Raw genomic sequence first — 18,380 nt, 5'->3', positions numbered from 1 at the left:
TGGCTCTGTAGTTATCCACATCTCCAAGAGACCCAGAACAACAGTTACTATGCTCAGCAGCGGTGAACACTAAGCTCCTAGGACTCTCATCCTAGCCTAACATCGTGACTTTCTCTTTAATATTAAAAACCTATGCCTGGGACTGGGGTTGGAACTCAGTTGGTAGAATGCTTGCCTAGCATGGACAAAATCCTGGGCGCCATTCTTGAGACTACACACATCAACCAGGCATGGGGGTATACTCCTGTAATACCCACACCCAGGGGGCAGAGGCAGGAAGAAGTTTAAGGTCGTCTTTGGCTAAATAACAAGTTCAAGGCCTACCAGTCAGCATGTGCTACATGAAAACCTGGCTTTAAAATAGTAGAGGGGGGCCGGGCGTGGTGGCGCACGCCTTTAATCCCAGCACTCGGAAGGCAGAGGCAGGCGGATCGCTGTGAGTTCGAGGCCAGCCAGGTCTACAAAAGTGAGTCCAGGACAGCCTAGGATAGATAGAGAAACCCTGTCTCGAAAAACCAAAAAATAAAAAAATAAAAAAATAAATAAAATAAAATAAAATAGTAGAGGAGCTGGAGAGATGGCTCTGGTAGCTTACAACAGTCTGTAACTTCAATCCCAGGGGATCAGATGCTGTCTTTCTAGGCTCTGTGGGCAGCAGGCACACAGGTGGTACAGGCATTCATGCAAGCAAAACACCCATACACATAAAATAAAAATAAAGTAAATAAAAATAATAGTAATAAAAGGGAAATTTAACTGTGAGTTCCATCTCAAAGTTTGATACTATTCTCATTGGTTTTTTGTTTGGTTTGGCTTTTTTTTTTTTTCCAAGAGAGGGTTTCTCTGTATAGCCTTGACTGTCCTAGACCAGCTTTGTAGACCAATCTGGCCTCAAACTCACAGTGATCGCCTTCCTCTGCATCCCAAATGCTGGGATTAAAGGCGTGTGCTACCATGCCCGGCTCTATTCTCATTTCTAATCACTCTCTTTCCTCTTAAAGATTTAAAGTGTGTGTGTGTGTGTGTGTGTGTGTGTCTGTGCGCGCGCGCGCTCGCGCGTACAGGGGATGGGCTGGGAATCTGGTTCAGTTGGTAGAGTGTTTACCCAGCATGCAGGAAACCCTGGGTGGGTTTGGTCCTAAGCACTGTGCAAACCAGGCATGGTGGCACAAGCCTGCACTCTCAGCATCTGGGAGGTAGAAGCAGGACATCAGAAGTTGAAGGGCATCTTCAGTTACATCGGGAATCTGAGACTCAGGAGACTCTCAAACATAACCTCTCACCCCAAAATCCAGATCAAATAAAGGTTGGAATCTTAATGTAAAAACTCAACATCTGGGGCTAGAGAGATGGCTCAGAGGTTAAGAGCACTGGTTGTTCTTCCAAAGATCCTGAGTTCAATTCCCAGCAACTACATGGTGACTCACAACCATCTATAATGAGATCTGGTTCCCTCTTCTAGCCAGAAGGCATACACGCAGGCAGAACACTGTATAAATGATAAATAAATAAATCTTTAAAAAAAAAAAAGTGAACCTCCAAACCAAAGCAGCAAAGAGTGGCACTTCTCGGGGACAGACACAGCCCTTACTTTGCTGTCTTCATCAATAAGATGGCCGATATTTGTTAACCTGCTCCTCTATGTCTGGGTCAGGCCTGGAACCTTCCACATGCAGTCTCATGTCAACTTAACAATCCTGCATGGCACACATGACTATCTGCACTACACTGGCTGAAAGTCATGTTCAGCCAGGCAGTGGTAGCGCACGCCTTTAATCCCAGCAGAGACGGAGACAGGCGGGAGTTTGGGGCCAGCCTGAGCAATACCTGAGCAATAGCCTGCTTCTAGGTTGCCTAGCACCTGCCGCAGCCAGGGGCGAAGGATAAAAGGCCCTTGAACACTCCTGACTCCCTTCCCCCGACCCCCAGGCTCCTAAGGCACTCCCCCACTGTCTCTCTGTCTCTCCCGGCCCTCATGGCCCACTCAGGCCCTAACTACTCTCCCTCTTCCTTCCTCCAAATAAATATCCTCATACCAGAGCTGTTGCATGGCCACCTCTATTGTTTATATATTACAACAAGTAGAGTAAGACTGGGGTTGGGAGGCTGGAGACATGGCTCAGAGGTTAGGAGCACTGGCTGCTCTTCCAGAGGTCCTGAGTTCAATTCCCAGCAGCCACGTGGTGGCTCACAACCATCTATAATGTGATCTGCTGCCCTCTTCTGGCCGGCAGGTGTACATACAGGCATAATAGATAAAGGTTTTTATTTGTTTTTCAAGACAACGTTTTTCTGTGTAGCCTTGTCCTGGACTCACTTTGTAGACCAGGCTGTCCTTAAACTCATAGCGATCCACCTGCCTCTGCCTCCCAAGTGCTGGGATTAAACGTGTGCACCATCACGCCCAGCTAATAAATGAATCTTTAAAAAAAAAAAAAAAAAGACTGGTTTTAAAAACTAAGTCAAGCCAAACTACTTTCTCATGTGGCAAAGTAGGGACCGATTTTAATAATATATATGATTTTATTTATTTATTGTGTGTGCACGCATGAGTGCATATGCAATGCATATGTGCCAGGGCACTCATGTTGAGGTCAGAGGGGGATTTGTGGGAGTTTGTTTTCTCTTTCTTTTTTTTTTTTTTTCTCTTTCTTTCTTTTTTTTTTTTTTTTTTTTTGAGACAGGGTTTCTCTGTGTAGCCTTGGCCACCCTGGACTCACTTTGTAGACCAGGCTGGCCTCGAACTCACAGTGATCCGCCTGCCTCTGCCTCCTGAGTGCTGGGATTAAAGGCGTGCGCCACCACGCCCGGCTGTTTTCTCTTTCTATCACATGGGTCCCAAGGACTGAATTCATGTCCTTGGAGTTAGCACCAAGTGCCTTTGCCTGCTGAGCCATCTCATCAGACCCCAAATTCAGAATGCTTTCAATCCAAGTCCAGTGTCCTTCAACTATACCATGACGAGTTTGCAAAGAATCTATCACGGTTCTGGTTTGCAGAGGCCGAAATGCTAAAGTTACAGTATAACTGTGTGGACTACAATCTAGGGGCTGGGGGCCACTGACGAATATATAACCCTTAGAAGATACTTTTTCTATAAATATGATTAAAACTTAAGGGTTTGGGGGGGGCAGGGGATGTTTATAGTAGAATTGAACCCAGGCCCTCACACATGCTAGGTAAGTGCCCTACCACTTACCTAAAAATAAAACTTAAGAGAAATTTAAACGGTGTGCTTATGACTGGCACAACCCACAAAAACTTGTTTTCAGGGCAAATTTAACCAAAAAGGTAAAGGTGAAAGAGACAGAAAGAAGAAAAGGGAGAAGGTGGCAGGCTTCCCAAATAAGCTGCAGTAGGCATGTCCAAACATTGCTAGCAATGACTCCGAGCTCTGGAGGGGGGCCTGGGTGGGGTGATCCCAGCCGCTTCTGACAAAAGCTTCCCTAAGGGACAGTGTGACCTTAGGTAATTTACTTCGAACAATGTCTTTGCACTCTGGGCAGTCTTCAGTGTTCTCATCCAGAACCGCAGACCTCAGAACGCCCACTCTTGAGCTGAGCTACAGAACAATGCTTCTGTGTCTTCAGTCCTGCTTAAGTCCTGTTTTGTGAGTTATGGGAGCTGACTGGGAAGGAGAGGAGGGAGGTTCCTTCCAGGGCCACAGATTCCGAGCATCCAGGGTCAAGGCCTTCACTGCCCCCAACCTCCAGTTGTAACAGAAGAGCCAGTGGGGCAAATCAGAGTCTGGGAGACAGGAGGTGGCTGCCACTCCCCTGTGCCATCAGCCCACCCTCTGGGCTCACAGGCGGTCTCACAGTCACACCTGGGATTTTGATAAGGAATTGTTTTTGGTTTGTTTGTTTTTCTTTATTCTAACCACCAACTGCTGTCAAAATTAAAAAGAAACAAAGGGGTCCCCAAAGACAGCTCAGTAGTTAAGAACAGTGGCTCAGCACCACTGTAGTCCCAGCACTGGGGAGGCAGAGACAGGCAGATCTCTGAGTTTGAGGCCAGCCTGGTCTACAAAGGGAGTCCAAACCTGTCTCAAAAAACAAACAAACAAACAAACAAAAAACAAAAGAACACTGGCCATTGCTCTTCCAGAGGACCAACACAGTGGCTCGCAGAGGATCCTATACCCTCCTCTGGCCTTTGTGGCCACCGAAAGCATGTGATGCACAGACATACAGGCGGGCAAAAGGCTCATACATATGAAATATAAAATTAAATTTTAACAGAAAATAGTTTTTAGGAATTCTCTCAAAATTGGATGGGGTTGCACACTCCTGCAATCCCAGCCCTGGGAAGGCTGAGACAGAGAAGCAAGGCTAGCCTGGGCTACATAGTGAGACCCTGTCTGGAAAAACAAAATCATCTAGGTATGGTGGCCCATGGCTGTAAAACCAGATTTGAGAGGTGAAGGCAGGATGATTAGGAGTTCAAGGTCAGCCTCAACTACATAAAAAGGAAAAAAGGGGGCTGGGTGTGGTGGCACACGCCTTTAATCCCAGCACTCGGGAGGCAGAGGCAGGTGGATTGTTGTGAGTTCGATGCCAGCCTGGTCTTCAAAGTGAGTCCAGGACAGCCAAGGCTAACACAGAGAAACCCTGTCTCGGGGCGGGGGAAGGAAAAAAGGGCTGGGGTCACTGCTCAGAGATGTAGCCTGACTACATGGGCTCCCATCTCAGATACACACACACACACACACACACACACACACACACAGAGGAGGGGGGACTAAACAGCTAAACAGCCAGAAGTTTTGGAGGAATGACCAGCTTTCAGGTTTTCTAATACCAAAGAGAACTCTGTCCTTCTGTGACTTTCTTTGCTTAGGAAAGATAATGGAGGGCTGGGGAAACAGCTCGCCGGCTTAGGTGCGTGCCAGGAAACATGAGGACAGCTTGGGGGGAGTCGGTTCTCGCTTTCCGACATCTGGGTCCTGGGGTTTGAACTCAGGTTGTCAGACTTGGCTGTAGGAACCCTTATCCACTGAGCCATTTTGTTATCCCCTAACTATTATTAAAAGTAGCTTTTCTAGGGCTCAATGGTAAAGGCACTTGCTGTGAAAGCCTGTGGCTAAGCTAGATCCTAGAAACAATTGCAGGGGCAGGTGGAGGTGGAGGCAGCGGCTGCGGCAGTGGTTCACGCCTTTAATCCCAGCACTTGGAGGCAGAGGCAAGAGGATTGCTGTGAGTTTGAGGCCAGCCTGGTCTACAAAGCGAGTCCAGGACAACCAAGGCTACGCTGAGAAACCCTAGGCAGATGCATTTGTGCCTAGGCCTGGCAACTTCTGTGAGTTCTCTGACATTCAAATAAATGCTGTATCATGCTCACCTACCCCCCACAATTAAATGTAATAAAATTTGTTAATGAAAATGTAAAAAAGTGAAGTGACTAGCTAGTATTAAAGAATAAAATGAGGTATGTTTTTAAATAGAATTAAGTTAGAATACAAAGGAATGGGCCTCATCATGGCACTGACATTCATACATGTCATATACTTTTCTCATTTGTTCCCTTCCCTCAATTAATTTGTCACACATATGAGTAAGCCCAGCACTCATGAGGCAAGAGGATTGAATTTAGGAGTTCAAAGCCAGTCTGAGCTACACAGTGAGTTTCAGGCCACCCTTGGCTACATTGCAGGACTCTAGTCTCAAAAAAAAAAACCAACAAAAAACAAAAAACAAAAACAAAAAACCCAAACCAAACCAAAACAACAACAAAACCCAACAGAACAAATATTCCTTCTCAATTCCTCATGGAAGAACACTAAACAGGAAATTAAATATAATAATGATCTTAGGTAGGGAGAGGGAAACATCCATAAATTGCATAAGGGGGAACTGGAAAAAATAGAATACAACCCAGATAATAGAATTCTCTTGGTATGAAACTTCTTAAAAATAATCATGGAATGATGAAAGACAATGTTTTGGGTTTTTTTTTTTTCCTTACTCTGTAAACCAGGCTGTTCTGGAACTCACAGAGATCTACTTGCCTCTGCCTCAAGAGTTCTAGGGTTACAGGCATGCGCCACCACATCCAGCTAAAAAGGTGGGTTTTATGTGCAAAATGCCAACACTGAAAAGGCATTACTTGTAAATGTGCTATTTCCAACTTGTATCACATCTGGGTGGGTAGGGTCACTCCTGCAGAAAGCAGATTAAATAGGCAGGCAAAGCACTAAGACTTATGGGCCTCATCCTAGCTTCCACCTCAGCTCTGGGGAGGGGGCTCCCCTCCGTGGCTGTAGCATCCCGAGGATACAGAGTAAAGAACGTCCGGGTAAGTGCTCTCTCCACAGCTGTATATACGCAGCTACCAGCAGAGGGCGCTGCAACCCAGCTAACTGACGCAGCTGCGCCTAAGGGCTCAGAGCGCTCCAGGGCTGAAACAGGTGGAACTGCTGAATCACTCAGCCACGAAGAAGCCAGAAAGGCTGATCAGGCCTCTATGGTGCCCGGGTCTTTCCCTCTGGACCATAATAAGCTCCGACCATGTCTGACTTATCTTCTGCCTGTATTCTTACACAGACCCGACACACAGCAGAGTTGGGCAAATATTAATAACTGTTGCTAGTTCTGGTAATCAAGAAAAGCACAAATGTGTAGCCACCAGAAGTAGCCAGCTACTACACCCGAGACTGGGGTGTCTTGCCTGCACACCCCTCCTCTTACAGGCTCCTTTCGAATTCCTTCAAGGAGACACTCCCTCCTACACACACACATACACACACACACACACACACACACACACACACACACCCTCCTTGTGCACCTCTTAATCCACTGCTCAAGCCCCCAAATATCTTGTCTTTCTGCAGGCGCGGTCTCAAGCCCCTCACCACCCACACAGCCCCGGGAGAGGCCTGCAAGTCAAGTCCCAAGGTCAGACAAATGGCGGGGGGACTCACACGCCAGCTGGCACCAGTGGCTGGAACTTCCACTGATCTTCTTCACAGTCCAGGAAGAGCCGGTTCATGATCTTGTTCTTCTCCTCAGGAGGGATGAAGTTCTCAATGATGAGGTACCTGAGATCAGGAACATGAGGCAGAGGGGAAGGAGGGCGGGAGGCCCCGTCACAGAGGCCACAAAGAAGCTGGGAAAACAAAGGGTGGAAGGGGGTGCCCCCCCCCCCCACAGGGACAACGGAACTGGAAGAGTGCTGGTTCTGATGGGAAGATCGTGGGCCAGGCTGGGCCCCGAGGGCTAGTCCACCAGCCCTCAGCATATGCTTTGGCAGAGGGAGGTCGAGCCGTCAAACCAGGCTGAGGAAGTAGACCAAACGTAAGAGCTGGCCTCTCTCATGAGCTCCGGTTCAGCGAGAGACCCAGTCTCAAAAAAATAAGGTGGACGATGGTAGAGGAAAACTCTCCACTGTCAACCCCTGGCCCTCCTCACGTGCTAACAGGTATACATACGTACACCCTTAGGCCCAAAACACCAAAGACATACAAACTAGGCAGGGTGGCCTATACTTGTTAACCCAAGAACTGGAAAGCCGAGGCAGGAGAATAGCTGAAAGTTCCAGGACAGCTTGGGCTATAGTGTAAGACTCTCAAAAAGCCAGAAACACAAACAAAGAAAAAAAAAAAGGGTGGGGGACATACAGGTGAGTAAATAGTCAAAATATGGCCTTCAGAAGAATCTTTCACAGAGGCCCTAAGGAATTTGGGGAGACTGTGGGGACCCAGAACCAGAAGAGGAGCCAGGCCTACTTGAGCTTGAGTTCCCGGGTCTGCTCGTTCTGCGCCTCCTCCAGGTCCTGCCGCACGCGGATGTACTCCTCATGCTGGTCCTGGATCTCAGCCTTCACCGCCTGTAGCTTGGCATAGAGCTGTACATGCACAGGTGTGGGTCAGAGGCTGCTCAGCCAGGCCCCAGTCACCCAGCCTGGGCTTTATGGGGTGCAGGACCAGTCCAGGCTGAGGCTGGGGATCCTGGCCTGAACGCAGAATGGCTGCCCATCCCTGTGAATCCGGATGGGCTATTTCGAGGGCTGCCTTTGTCCTCCGCTGAAACCGTGGCTGTTACCTGTGCGCTCCCCCCCCCCCCCCCCCCCGTCCACTCTCTCTATTGGTGTCATGAAGTGTTCAAACTGGAAGAGAGCTGAGCCTAGCATTCTCTTTTTACAGGAGGAAAGTGAGACACAGACCAAATAAAAGGTCATAACTGATCAAGGTTCCCTCCTAAGCTACCGAGTGATGCTCTAGTAACTGCGATAGGAGTGGGCCTGGCCTGGCCTGGCTAGCTCTGAGGTGACCACAGCAATAATCCTGGGGGTTCCCCTGGCTCTTCCCTGAGTCGACACTGGAATTCCCTACCTTAGACCTTTATCTCAGGCCAAATCTTTCCATGATTTTTGCAGGATCCTGGTGACCAGGGTCTTGTCCCTTGGTGTGGTGTGGAGGACCACTTTTCCTCCTAATGCATCTCCTTCTTAGCCACATCACATTCCCTGACCCAGCTCCCAAAGCTGCGACTCATTGGTGACAGTGGAGAAGTTAGCCTCCCCTCCACCAAGCCCCATAGCCTGGAAATGACACCCTGACTCCAGATGCCTGGCTGTCCCCCACCCCACAGCCCTGGCAGTATAGCTCAGGGGTTGGGCAGTGGAGAGGGGCCTTTGAGACACACCCTCTTGTACAGCGTCTTGTTTACCCTGCATCTCACCTTCTTGAGCTTCTTGGTTTTGACTTCCACCTCCTGCTGCAGAGACGAGTAGGTACCACGCAGCTCCATGGTCTCTTCATCTCGGAGGAGCATCTCCTGCTGCATTTCCCGCTCACGGCGTTTCTAGGGCGGGGCGGGGCAAGGGGCTCATGACAGAAAAGCATGGCACACCGGGGGAGGGCTGAAGGGGCACCCCATGGCTCGTGTCCACTATTCCTCACAGTGCTAAGTGGAACACAGGACACAGACCCCTGTACTTAGTGGTCCCAGCCCTAAGTGCTGGTATGCCGTGGGGACATTACTTGTAGCATCACAGGTGATTGGTAACTAACTAGCATGATGACTCAGGAAATGGTCACGTAGTTGGCAGTGAACTCACATCCCCATGGAAGGCCCGGGAGTGACACCAGAGGTCTGGTGGAGGCTAACTGCGTGGAAGGCCACCTCTTCCTCTCACCCAAAGAGAAGACTCTGAGCTGGCAGGTCCATGGAATCCAAGCAATTTAGCTTGAGTTTCAGCATTAGGATTGCAGGACCCCCAGTCCACTGGGGCTCATGGTCCCAGCCTACCCCACACATGACCCGAAGGCCACATGCCTCAGAGACCCGGAAGCCTAGCAGCCTTACCTGTTCTGCAATCTCCTGCCGTTTCAGTTCTAGCATCTTCTGTTGCTCATTGGTGTGATCCATGATGTTCCTCCCCCCGATGAGTAGTTTGCTTTCCATGGCCTGAGGACACAAGGGGGTTCAGAGGTGAGACTGGCAAAGATGCATAGTATCCCAATTTTGGGTTTTTTTTATCTGTTGGTCACAGGATCTCATGTAGCTCAGACTAACCTCAAACCTTCTATGCAGTGGAGGACAACAGTGTTAGGGCTACAAGCATGGACCAGCACATAGCTCTATTGGTTCAGTTGGGTTTTTGTTTTGTTCTTTGAGAAAGAATCTCACTATGTACTGTTGGCTACATAGTGGAACTTACTACGCAGACCAGGCTAGCCTGGAACTTGTGGCAATCCTCCTGTTGTTTTCTGCCACCTGAGTGCTGGGATCGCAGGCATGTCTCATCATGTCTGTTGACAGTCTCTCTCTCTCACCACCACTAATCCCAGCACTTGAGAGGCAGAGGCAGGCAGATCTCCGTGAGTTTGAGGCCAGCCTGGTCTACAGAGCCAGTTCTAGCACAGTCAGGGCTACATAGAGAAAACCCTGTCTGGAAAAGCCACAGGCACACAAAAGAGTCTCTCTCCCTCTCCTCACCTCCCTTTATGTAATGTAGTCAAGCATAACCTTGAACTCCTGATCTTCCTGCTTTCAGTCATAAGTCCAGAGCGGAGGCTCTGCCCCTTTCCCTGTGATCCTGCTAGGAGCTGATATAAACCATAGCCGGACGGAGCCTTGGAGCCACTGGTGGGAATGGAGCTTTCCCCTCCGGCCCCTGGAGCCATGGCACAAAGCTTCCATTGTAGATAGGATCCTTAGGATGAAAAAAACCGAGGGAACCCCCCTCTGGGAATATAGGGCACCTGATCTCTTTGCTATGGATACGAAGGAACGGCTGGGTCACCATGCCTGTGAGGAGGGTGGGTGGCAATCTATTCCTGGCAACCAAGCCCCAGATGGCATGTAGCAGCAAGGAGGAGAAACATCAGCCACTGGGCAGCCCAGCCCTGTCCTGACTGGTTCCTGACTCAGGAAGACAGCTCATCACTGGGGCAGCAGGAAATCTTGGTCTAATCTTGGGCTGCTGGGGAAATCAAAACAACCCAAGGGAGAGATTCCACAGTTGCAGGGCACAAAACGATGCCCCAGAGACTGAGTGAACTTTAGACCCAACCTAAAAGGCTCCTCCAGCCCTGCCCACTAAGCTGGAGGCCCGACCTCCTCATATAGGCAGTATCAGAAAATCACTTCATGTCCCGACAGCTCACAGACACAGGCAGCAAAATGTCAGGCACTAAATAGAACCCTCAACAGAGTGAACTTCTCAGATGGGAGGCTGTTCATTTCCCCACAAAACAAAGAGACAGGATAACTAGTCTTGGACCACCAGCTGGAAATAACAGAAAGGAGAGATCTGCAGGCCACGTGCCCAGCCTCAGTGAGCACTCCATGCTGTGTGAAAGCCCTCTTCCCCCACCCCATCAGTGCCTCCAGTAGGGGCTTCTGGAACTAGATGCTGACACGAAAATGGATTTGTGCAAAGTATGACTCCCTAAAATGCATTGTCATTGTTGTCAAGAAGAGGGAATTTTCCCGGGGGCAGCCAACTGCCCTCTGATTGCATCGCTGGCCTCCCGGAAGGTTGACATCACCTTGAGCCACTGGAAGAAACTGGCTGTCTCCCCTACTGGAATCTTTCCCAGTGGAGCCAGCTGACATGTCTGAGGGCTCTCAGAGCTGCGGGGGTGGGGTGAAGGTGGGGTGGGGGGGAGGGGTGCTGCCAGTCTGGGGGAGTGGGCAGCCACCTGTGAGCGTCACATTACTGGGAACAGAGCAGGACAGGGGTTAAAGGATGCTGTGGGCAGGTTGGAGGCTGGCTTGTGCAAAAGGGCCGTGGACACAGCCAGTTGGAGTGGCATGCAGTTACAAAGACAAAGGGGATATCGAGGAGCTGTGGAGGGCCTGGCTGTCCTTGGTGCCACACCATAGCGCTCTGCACCCCTGGATAACTGTCTTACATCTAGCCAATCCCTATGTCACAAACTCCTCTCAGTTCAAGGTTACAACTTGCACAACCATGAAATTTGGTACCCTTGGCAGCTTGCCTCAGCACAGTCTTGCACCTCACTCACCCCTACAAATGGCCAGTCATTTTTTGTCACCGTCAAACGCTTCTAAGTGCAGGTTACATCACCATCTCCTTTTTGTCCTTACTGATACCCACTGACCTTACTGAAATCTTCAAGACTCTCCTGGACCGCCCATAGGGTTTTACAGCCTCAGTTTCCTCTTCCATGCATCTTCCAAACACCCAAGTCTAAACAAGTTCTCTTCTGATCACATTATCCAAAGGCCCGGACTCTCCACAGGGGGAAATCCACTGTTGTCTTCTTCCCACTCCACAGCTACCTGGAAAACTGCTACTCATCTCTCAAGACCTAATGGGAGCAGCTTAGGAAATTTTTGTTGCTTCCTGCAAAGCTGCTTGTTTGGACCTCCTCCATAATCAGGCTGTGTTCCTACAGTTTCCCCATATTAGAACTGTTCCGGGTCTCGTCCCGTTAGCTCCATCAAGGCAGGAGTCATGCCTCTCTGAGATGTCAGGGTCCCAGCAGAGTCCTCAACATAAACCAGTGCCAGGTAAATATTTGAGGACAGGAACAGAGTCCCTGGGCTCATCCCAAGGCGGGTCCCAAGCCTTTTTACTAGACTCCGTGGCAGCTTCTTCTTTCATCCATCAACTCATGGGGTCAGCATCCAGGAAACCCAGCAAAGTGGTGGGGTAGGTGTGAAATAAATAAAGCCCCTTCCTGTTGAAGGTCACAGGTAAGTGAGCACTCTGACTCCTGGATAGCAAGGCTTCAAGGGCCTGGTAGAGACCTGGCACACTGCCCGTTCAGCAAAGTGTCTTCATATCTGCCTCAGCACTTTATGTAATGCGAGCGTCCTTTACTCTTTGCCACTTAACAAAAAGACAATACTTCTCAAATTCTGCCACATATTGGAATCACCTGGGAAAGTAGCAAGGCGCCCAGACTCAGAGAATCAGAACCTGCACTTTCGGGCGGGGGGTGGGGGTGGGGCTAGGGGTGGGGTGGGGGGGCCTGGGGACATGGCTTTGTGGGCAAAAGGCTTGCTGAGTAAGCAGAGGAGGCCTGAATTTAGATCAACAGAGTTGAGAGCGTTGGTGGAGACAGGAAGTCCTGGGACTTGCTGGCGGGCCAGTTTAGGTTCACCGAGAAAATAAGGTGTCCTAAGTCCCCAAGTGACTTTTGTGTGCCCCGTATTGAGGACTTTAGGAAACAGGACCAGCTACAGGAAAAGCAACATCTTTTCAGTAACAGAAGATTAAACCTCACTAACCTCTCAGAGTTCTTTCAAACTGGGACAAAATGACTGCTGCATTAGGGAAGCCAATGGCTAAAACGCCGCCCTGAGAAGGTTGTCCAGCAGTGGCTCTTCCCCATTGCGTGGGAGGTGGGGATGGAGAAAGGGAAGTGGCTTAGGGTAAGGAAACACATACCATGTGTGGGAAAATGCCTAAGTGTGGGACGGCAGGACTGATCTCTGTCAGAAATTGTACAAGGAAGTTGGACAGTGTTCACGCAGGCCTTTAATCTCAGCTCTCGGGAGGCAGAGGTGGGCAGATCTCTGTGAGTTCTAGGCCAGCCAAGGCTATACGGAGAAACCCTAGCTTGAAAACAACAACAAACTAGGCTTGGTAGCACACTGCCTGTGATCCCAGTACTCAGGGAGGCAGAGGCAGGCAGGCAGACCTCTGTGAGTTTGAAGTCAGCCTGATTTACAAAGTGAGTTCAGAAGAGCCAAGGCTACACAGAAAAACTTTGTCTCGAAAACAACAACAACAAAACAAAAACAAGCAAAAAAATTGTACAAGGACACACGTATTGATTAAATACTCAATTTCACAGAGACCCCCAAATCATTCTACGTCATAAGGAACAACGTGAGCTGACTGAAAATAAATAAATAAAAGGCAGGCAGGTAAGGTTACAGTTTTCCATTTGAGGGGAAAGTGATCCTGACTCCCAGAAGACTTCAGCTTAATATGCTGCCACAGCCAAAGCCCAGTAGCAGCCGGCCAAGGACCTTTGTGGAGGCTTTTTGGAAACAATACAAATGAGTTATCCCCTTGCAGAGGACAACGATCCAGCCGAATCTGGAATACTGTGTACGGTTCCATTCCGAACCTCCAGAGACTCAAAGGAGACAGGAGAGCCAGAGAAGGCCTTCCCAGGGCCTTCTTAAGAGATGGCAAGCTGAGTGTGGTGGCGCACGCCTTTAATCCCAGCACTTGGGAGGCAGAGGCAGGCAGATTGCTATGAGTTTGAGGCCAACCTGGTCTGCAAAGTGAGTCCGGGATGGCCAATGCTACACAGAGAGACCCTGTGTCAAAAAAAAAAAAAAAAAAAAGAGAGAGAGAGAGAGAGAGATGGCAAAATAGGATTCTTCAGGCTGCAAAGGCTAAGAAGGAAAGAGTGAGAAAGTCAGAAAGAATGGGGAGAAGGGGGCTGGAGAGATGGCTCAGAGGTTAAGATGGCTCAGAGGTTAAGATGGCTCACTGGCTGCTCTTCCAGAGGTCCTGAGTTCAATTCCCAGCAACCACATGGTGGCTCACAACCATCTATAATGAGATCTGGTGCCCTCTTCTGGTAGTCAGGCAGAACAGGGTATACTAATAAAACAAATAAATACATATTTATTTAAAAAAAAAAAAAAAGAATGGGGAGAAGGAAGCACCCGGACTTTCCCATTTGACCCTCGTACATGGACTGAGGGTATCCATGGGATTTCAAAAGGAGCAGGTTTTAGGACACCCAAAGGAAAGACTGCCTGGGCAGCGTGGCATGCCTATGAACCCCAGCACTTGGAAGGTGGGAGAAGGAAGATGAGGAGTTCAAGGCCAGCTTTGGGCACACACTGAATTCAAGTTGGAGGCCAGCTTGGCCTACAGGAGACCCAGACTCAAAAACAACCCAGTGAGAGGCTGGAGGGGTGGCTCGGTGCTGCTCTTGCTAGGCCCTAAGCCTGGTTCCCAGCACCCACAGCAGGGGGCTCGCAAATGCCTACAACAAGCTGCAGGGGGATCCCGTGTCCCTTCTGGAGGAGACACTTGCACTTATGTGGCATACACACACATAGACATCTAATAAAAATGAATAACAAATTAAAAATAAAATAACTTTAGGGAAAAACTAAGAAACTTTCCAAACTTCCTCGCATGGCTAATTTCTTCCATTTTTCTTCCCTGCCTACTGGGTTAGTCCATATGTACAAACCTCCTCCCCATACCACCACCCCCTTCTACAGACATACTTAAAACGACAAGCTGAACCACTCAGTGCATAAAGGTACTTGCTGTGAAAGTCTGGAGACCTGTTTGACCTCCTAGAACCCACAAGGTCATGCTTTGATCTCCTCCACAGATGAGCTACGGTAAAAATGCATGCACACACACTCACAAAAAATTAACTTTAAAAAATTACAAGCCATGCCGGTCTGTGGTGGCGCACGCCTTTAATCCCAGCCCTCAGGAGGCAGAGGCAGGCGGATCACCGAGAGTTCAAGGCCAGCCTGGTCTACAGAGCAAGTTCTAGGACAGCCAGAGCTGTTACACAGAGAAACCCTGTCTTGAAAAACCAAAAATAAATAAATAAATAAATATTACAAGCCATGTCCTGCTATTTCTACTTTTATATTTAGTGCACTTCATTACTTATAGACTATTTATAATTATATATATATACACACATCTATCTATCTATCTATCTATCTATCTATCTATATATATATATATATTTTTTTTTTTTTTTAAAGACAGGGTCTCGCTGGGTGTGGTGGCGCACGTCTTTACAGCACTCAAGAGGCAGAGGCAGGTGGCTTGCTGTGAGTTTGAGGCCAGCCTGGTCTACAAAGCGAGTCTAGAACAGCCAAGGCTACACAGAGAAACCCTGTCTCAAAAACAAAACAAAACAAAACAAAAGATAGGTCTTACTGGCTGGTCCAGAACTCACTATGTAGATCAGGCTAGCCTCAAATTCTCAGAGGTCTACCTGCTTCTTCCTCCCAAGTGCTGGAATTAAAGGCATGCCCCACCATGCCTGGTTGAAAACAATTTTTTTTTCCACAGTAACGTTAGCATGAAATGTTGTCTCTTAAAATTGTTATAATAATATATAAAAAAGTGAGCCTCCTCATTTAATGAATTTAATAATCAGGGTTTTTTTCCTCAAGACAGGATTTGGATTGACTGTGGTCCTGGCTGGCCTCCAGCTGAGGACGGTGCTACATACCTGACTTTCCTGTCTGTCTTCAGGTGCTGAGACTACAGGCATGGGTCACCCTGCTTGGCTCTTTTCCTTTCCATTCTCCATGTCTTCCTGGTGATCCCGCTAAGGCTTGCTCTCGTTTCTCCCAACCACTCTTTTTGTGCTGCTTGGGGATAGATAGCTTTTTCTGTTTTGGTTTTTTGAAACAGGGTTTCTCTGTGGAGCCTTGGCTGTCCTAGAACTTGCTCTGTAGACCAGGTTGGCCTTGAACTCAGAGTTCTACCTGCCTCTGCCTCCTGAGTGCTGAGATTAAAGGTGTGTGCCACCACCACCCGTCATTATTTTCTTTTTGAGACAAGGTCTTGTGATGTAGGTCGGACTGACCTAGAAATGTCCTTGGACTCACGTGATCCTTCTGTTATTCAGGCTTGTTCCGTGATGCCCAGCTGGGGCGAGTGTTGGGTGAACACGTGGACCTTGAGACGTAAGCAAAGCTGTTTATCCAGACTCCATCACCCCAGACACCTATACCTAGGCTCCTGTTCTCCTTACCCAAAGGCTACCTATTCCTGCCTTTTTATCCCATCTGGACATTGTCAAACAGAACTTGAGCTGGCAGTCAGGCATCTAAAGGGTTAACCAAAACTGAGTCACCAGGGGTGGCAACCCCAGCTGGGCTGCCACAATCACCAATCACCAAGGCCTGAGTCTGGCCTGCTTCCTGTTAGGGCTTCTTGGATCTAGAACTACTTCAAGACCCCTCCAGCTGGCCGAACCTCCATGAAAAGATTTCCCGGATGGTGACTAACAAGCCATTTCCACCCCATTCCATTTACTCCGTGCCCCTCTCCTCAGCTGGCCCTGCCCAGGTCCAGTGACAGCTGAATCTGCATTAGCACCTCCCTTAGTCAAGACCTCAGTGTCTGCCAAGCTTGGCAGACAAGACCAGCCTTGTGTTAGGAGAGGGGGGGGGGGGCTGGTTCTGGTATGAGAATCAAGATGGGGGGTCCAGGTGCAAGGTCTCACTCAGCCTGCACTATTTCACTCCCGCACTCTGAAAGATGCCATGCCAGCATCTTCTGTTTTTTCTGTTCCTTCTGAGGATGGCAGGCTCATCTCTTCCTTTGCCTTAGAGATCTCTCTCCATAGCCACCACCTGTGGAAAGCAGAGGGACAAGGAGGCCTCCGACCCTTGTCCAGTTCAAGCTGAGTGTGTGGAGCAGAGGGCCTGCAATTCGGGGTCCTTGTCCCAGGGACAAGTTCCTTGGAGATCTCAGCTGCACTGGTCAAAGCTTCCTCTGATCTCTCAGGGCAAGAGTATAGGTGGGTGGGGCCTGGGGACAGGGCTCCTTGCCTCTCTGGATGTTAAATAGGTCCAGTGTGAGTGAAAGGCCAGCAAAGGCTGTGGGGCAGAGCGGATCTGGTTGGGAGCTCCCGGGCTTGTGAGATCACACGGTGGCCAAGTAGACTTTGGGAGAGTCATTGCCGCAGACCTCCATGCTTTAGCGACAGAGAGGCCCAGGAGCAGAGCGCTGCAAGCTTGGGGTCTCCTGACTAAGGAATCTGTGCGCATAACTCCTGTTTTATTAACTTTACACTTTCCAAGTAACTTCCCGATTTGATTAGAGCTCCAGCCTGAAGTCTCCGAGGCGGGTCAGCCGCCGTACAACGAACAGGATCACCACAGGGAATGTGTCAGCTTATACATCCAGCCGGACCCTTTTCCCCAGTTCCAGGAACAGGAAGACAATACCAGCGGTTGATCTGGGCATGGAGACTCACACCTGTGATCCTAGTACTTGGGAGGTTCAGGGAGAAAGACCTCAAGTTCAAGGCCAGCCTGTGCTACAAGTGAGATTTCACCGGAAGGAAGACAGGGGGAAAGGGTGAGAGGGCGGCTGGGGGATTTTGATCAGTTGGTAAAGTACTCGCTAGCATACAAGAGACCCTAAGTTTAATCCTCAGCATCCCATAAACCAGGCATGGTGGGGGCACATTAATATAGATGGTCAAGAAAGCCGGTGTGACCAGCCCCCCCCCCCTTGGGGAGAATACCATCAAATGTGGGTCTCCAAGAACAGAGAAGGCAAACCAGCTCTGGCCTGCCACTGCCAGCTACCCTATGGCCCTCTACAGAGGACTGGAGTCTCAGATACATCTCGTCCTATGTCTGGCTAGACTGGGTCTCTTAAAAATTATATTCATTAGCTGGGCACGGTGGCACACCCCTGTCTCGAAAAACAAACAAACAAAAATTATATGTATTTATTAAAGGGTAGGAGGCCACAGCTCACATGTAGAGGTCAGAGGACAACTTTGTAGGCCCCGGGGCATCAGGATTGGCATTTCGCTCACTAAGCTATCTCTCTGGCTCCTGGACTAGGTCTTTTTTTTTTCTTTCTTTTTTCTGTTTTTCCCCCTTTCTTTTCTCCTTTTTAAGGATTCATTTATTCATCATTTATACGGCATTCTGCCTGCATTCACACCTGCACACCAGAAGGGGGCACCAGATACCACTCTAGATGGCTGTGAGCCACCATGCGGTTGCTGGACACTGAACTCAGGACCTTTGGCAGAGCAGACTGTGGTCTTAAGCTCCGAGCCATCTCTCCAGCCCCTGGACTAGGTCTTTGTCATCTTAATCACACCACCCGGTCACGGCAAGAATCTATGACATGACACTATGCTCGTGGCCTATAGTTGAAACATAGTTAAACTAAGGCTCAGACTTGCCACGATCACAGAG

The 18,380-nt window shown here is 49.2% G+C and overlaps 1 protein-coding gene across 1 annotated transcript in view; it reads right to left on the bottom strand.

Annotated features, from left to right (window-relative positions):
- The window catches only part of KIF3C (kinesin family member 3C), a 45,028-nt gene that overhangs the window by 10,419 nt on the left and 16,229 nt on the right, over positions 1-18,380 (bottom strand). Inside the window, exons 2-5 of the mRNA XM_084792528.1 lie at positions 9,309-9,410; positions 8,682-8,804; positions 7,727-7,845; positions 6,923-7,039 (exon numbers count right to left, since the gene is read on the bottom strand). Coding sequence (XP_084648654.1) covers positions 6,923-7,039; positions 7,727-7,845; positions 8,682-8,804; positions 9,309-9,410 — 461 coding nt within the window. The remainder of the gene's footprint in view (positions 1-6,922; positions 7,040-7,726; positions 7,846-8,681; positions 8,805-9,308; positions 9,411-18,380) is intronic.

The sequence above is a fragment of the Acomys minous genome, assembly GCF_964271855.1.
Source record: "Acomys minous genome assembly, chromosome: 8".
Classification (NCBI taxonomy): domain Eukaryota; kingdom Metazoa; phylum Chordata; class Mammalia; order Rodentia; family Muridae; genus Acomys; species Acomys minous.
This window is presented reverse-complemented; position numbering and strand designations above follow the sequence as displayed.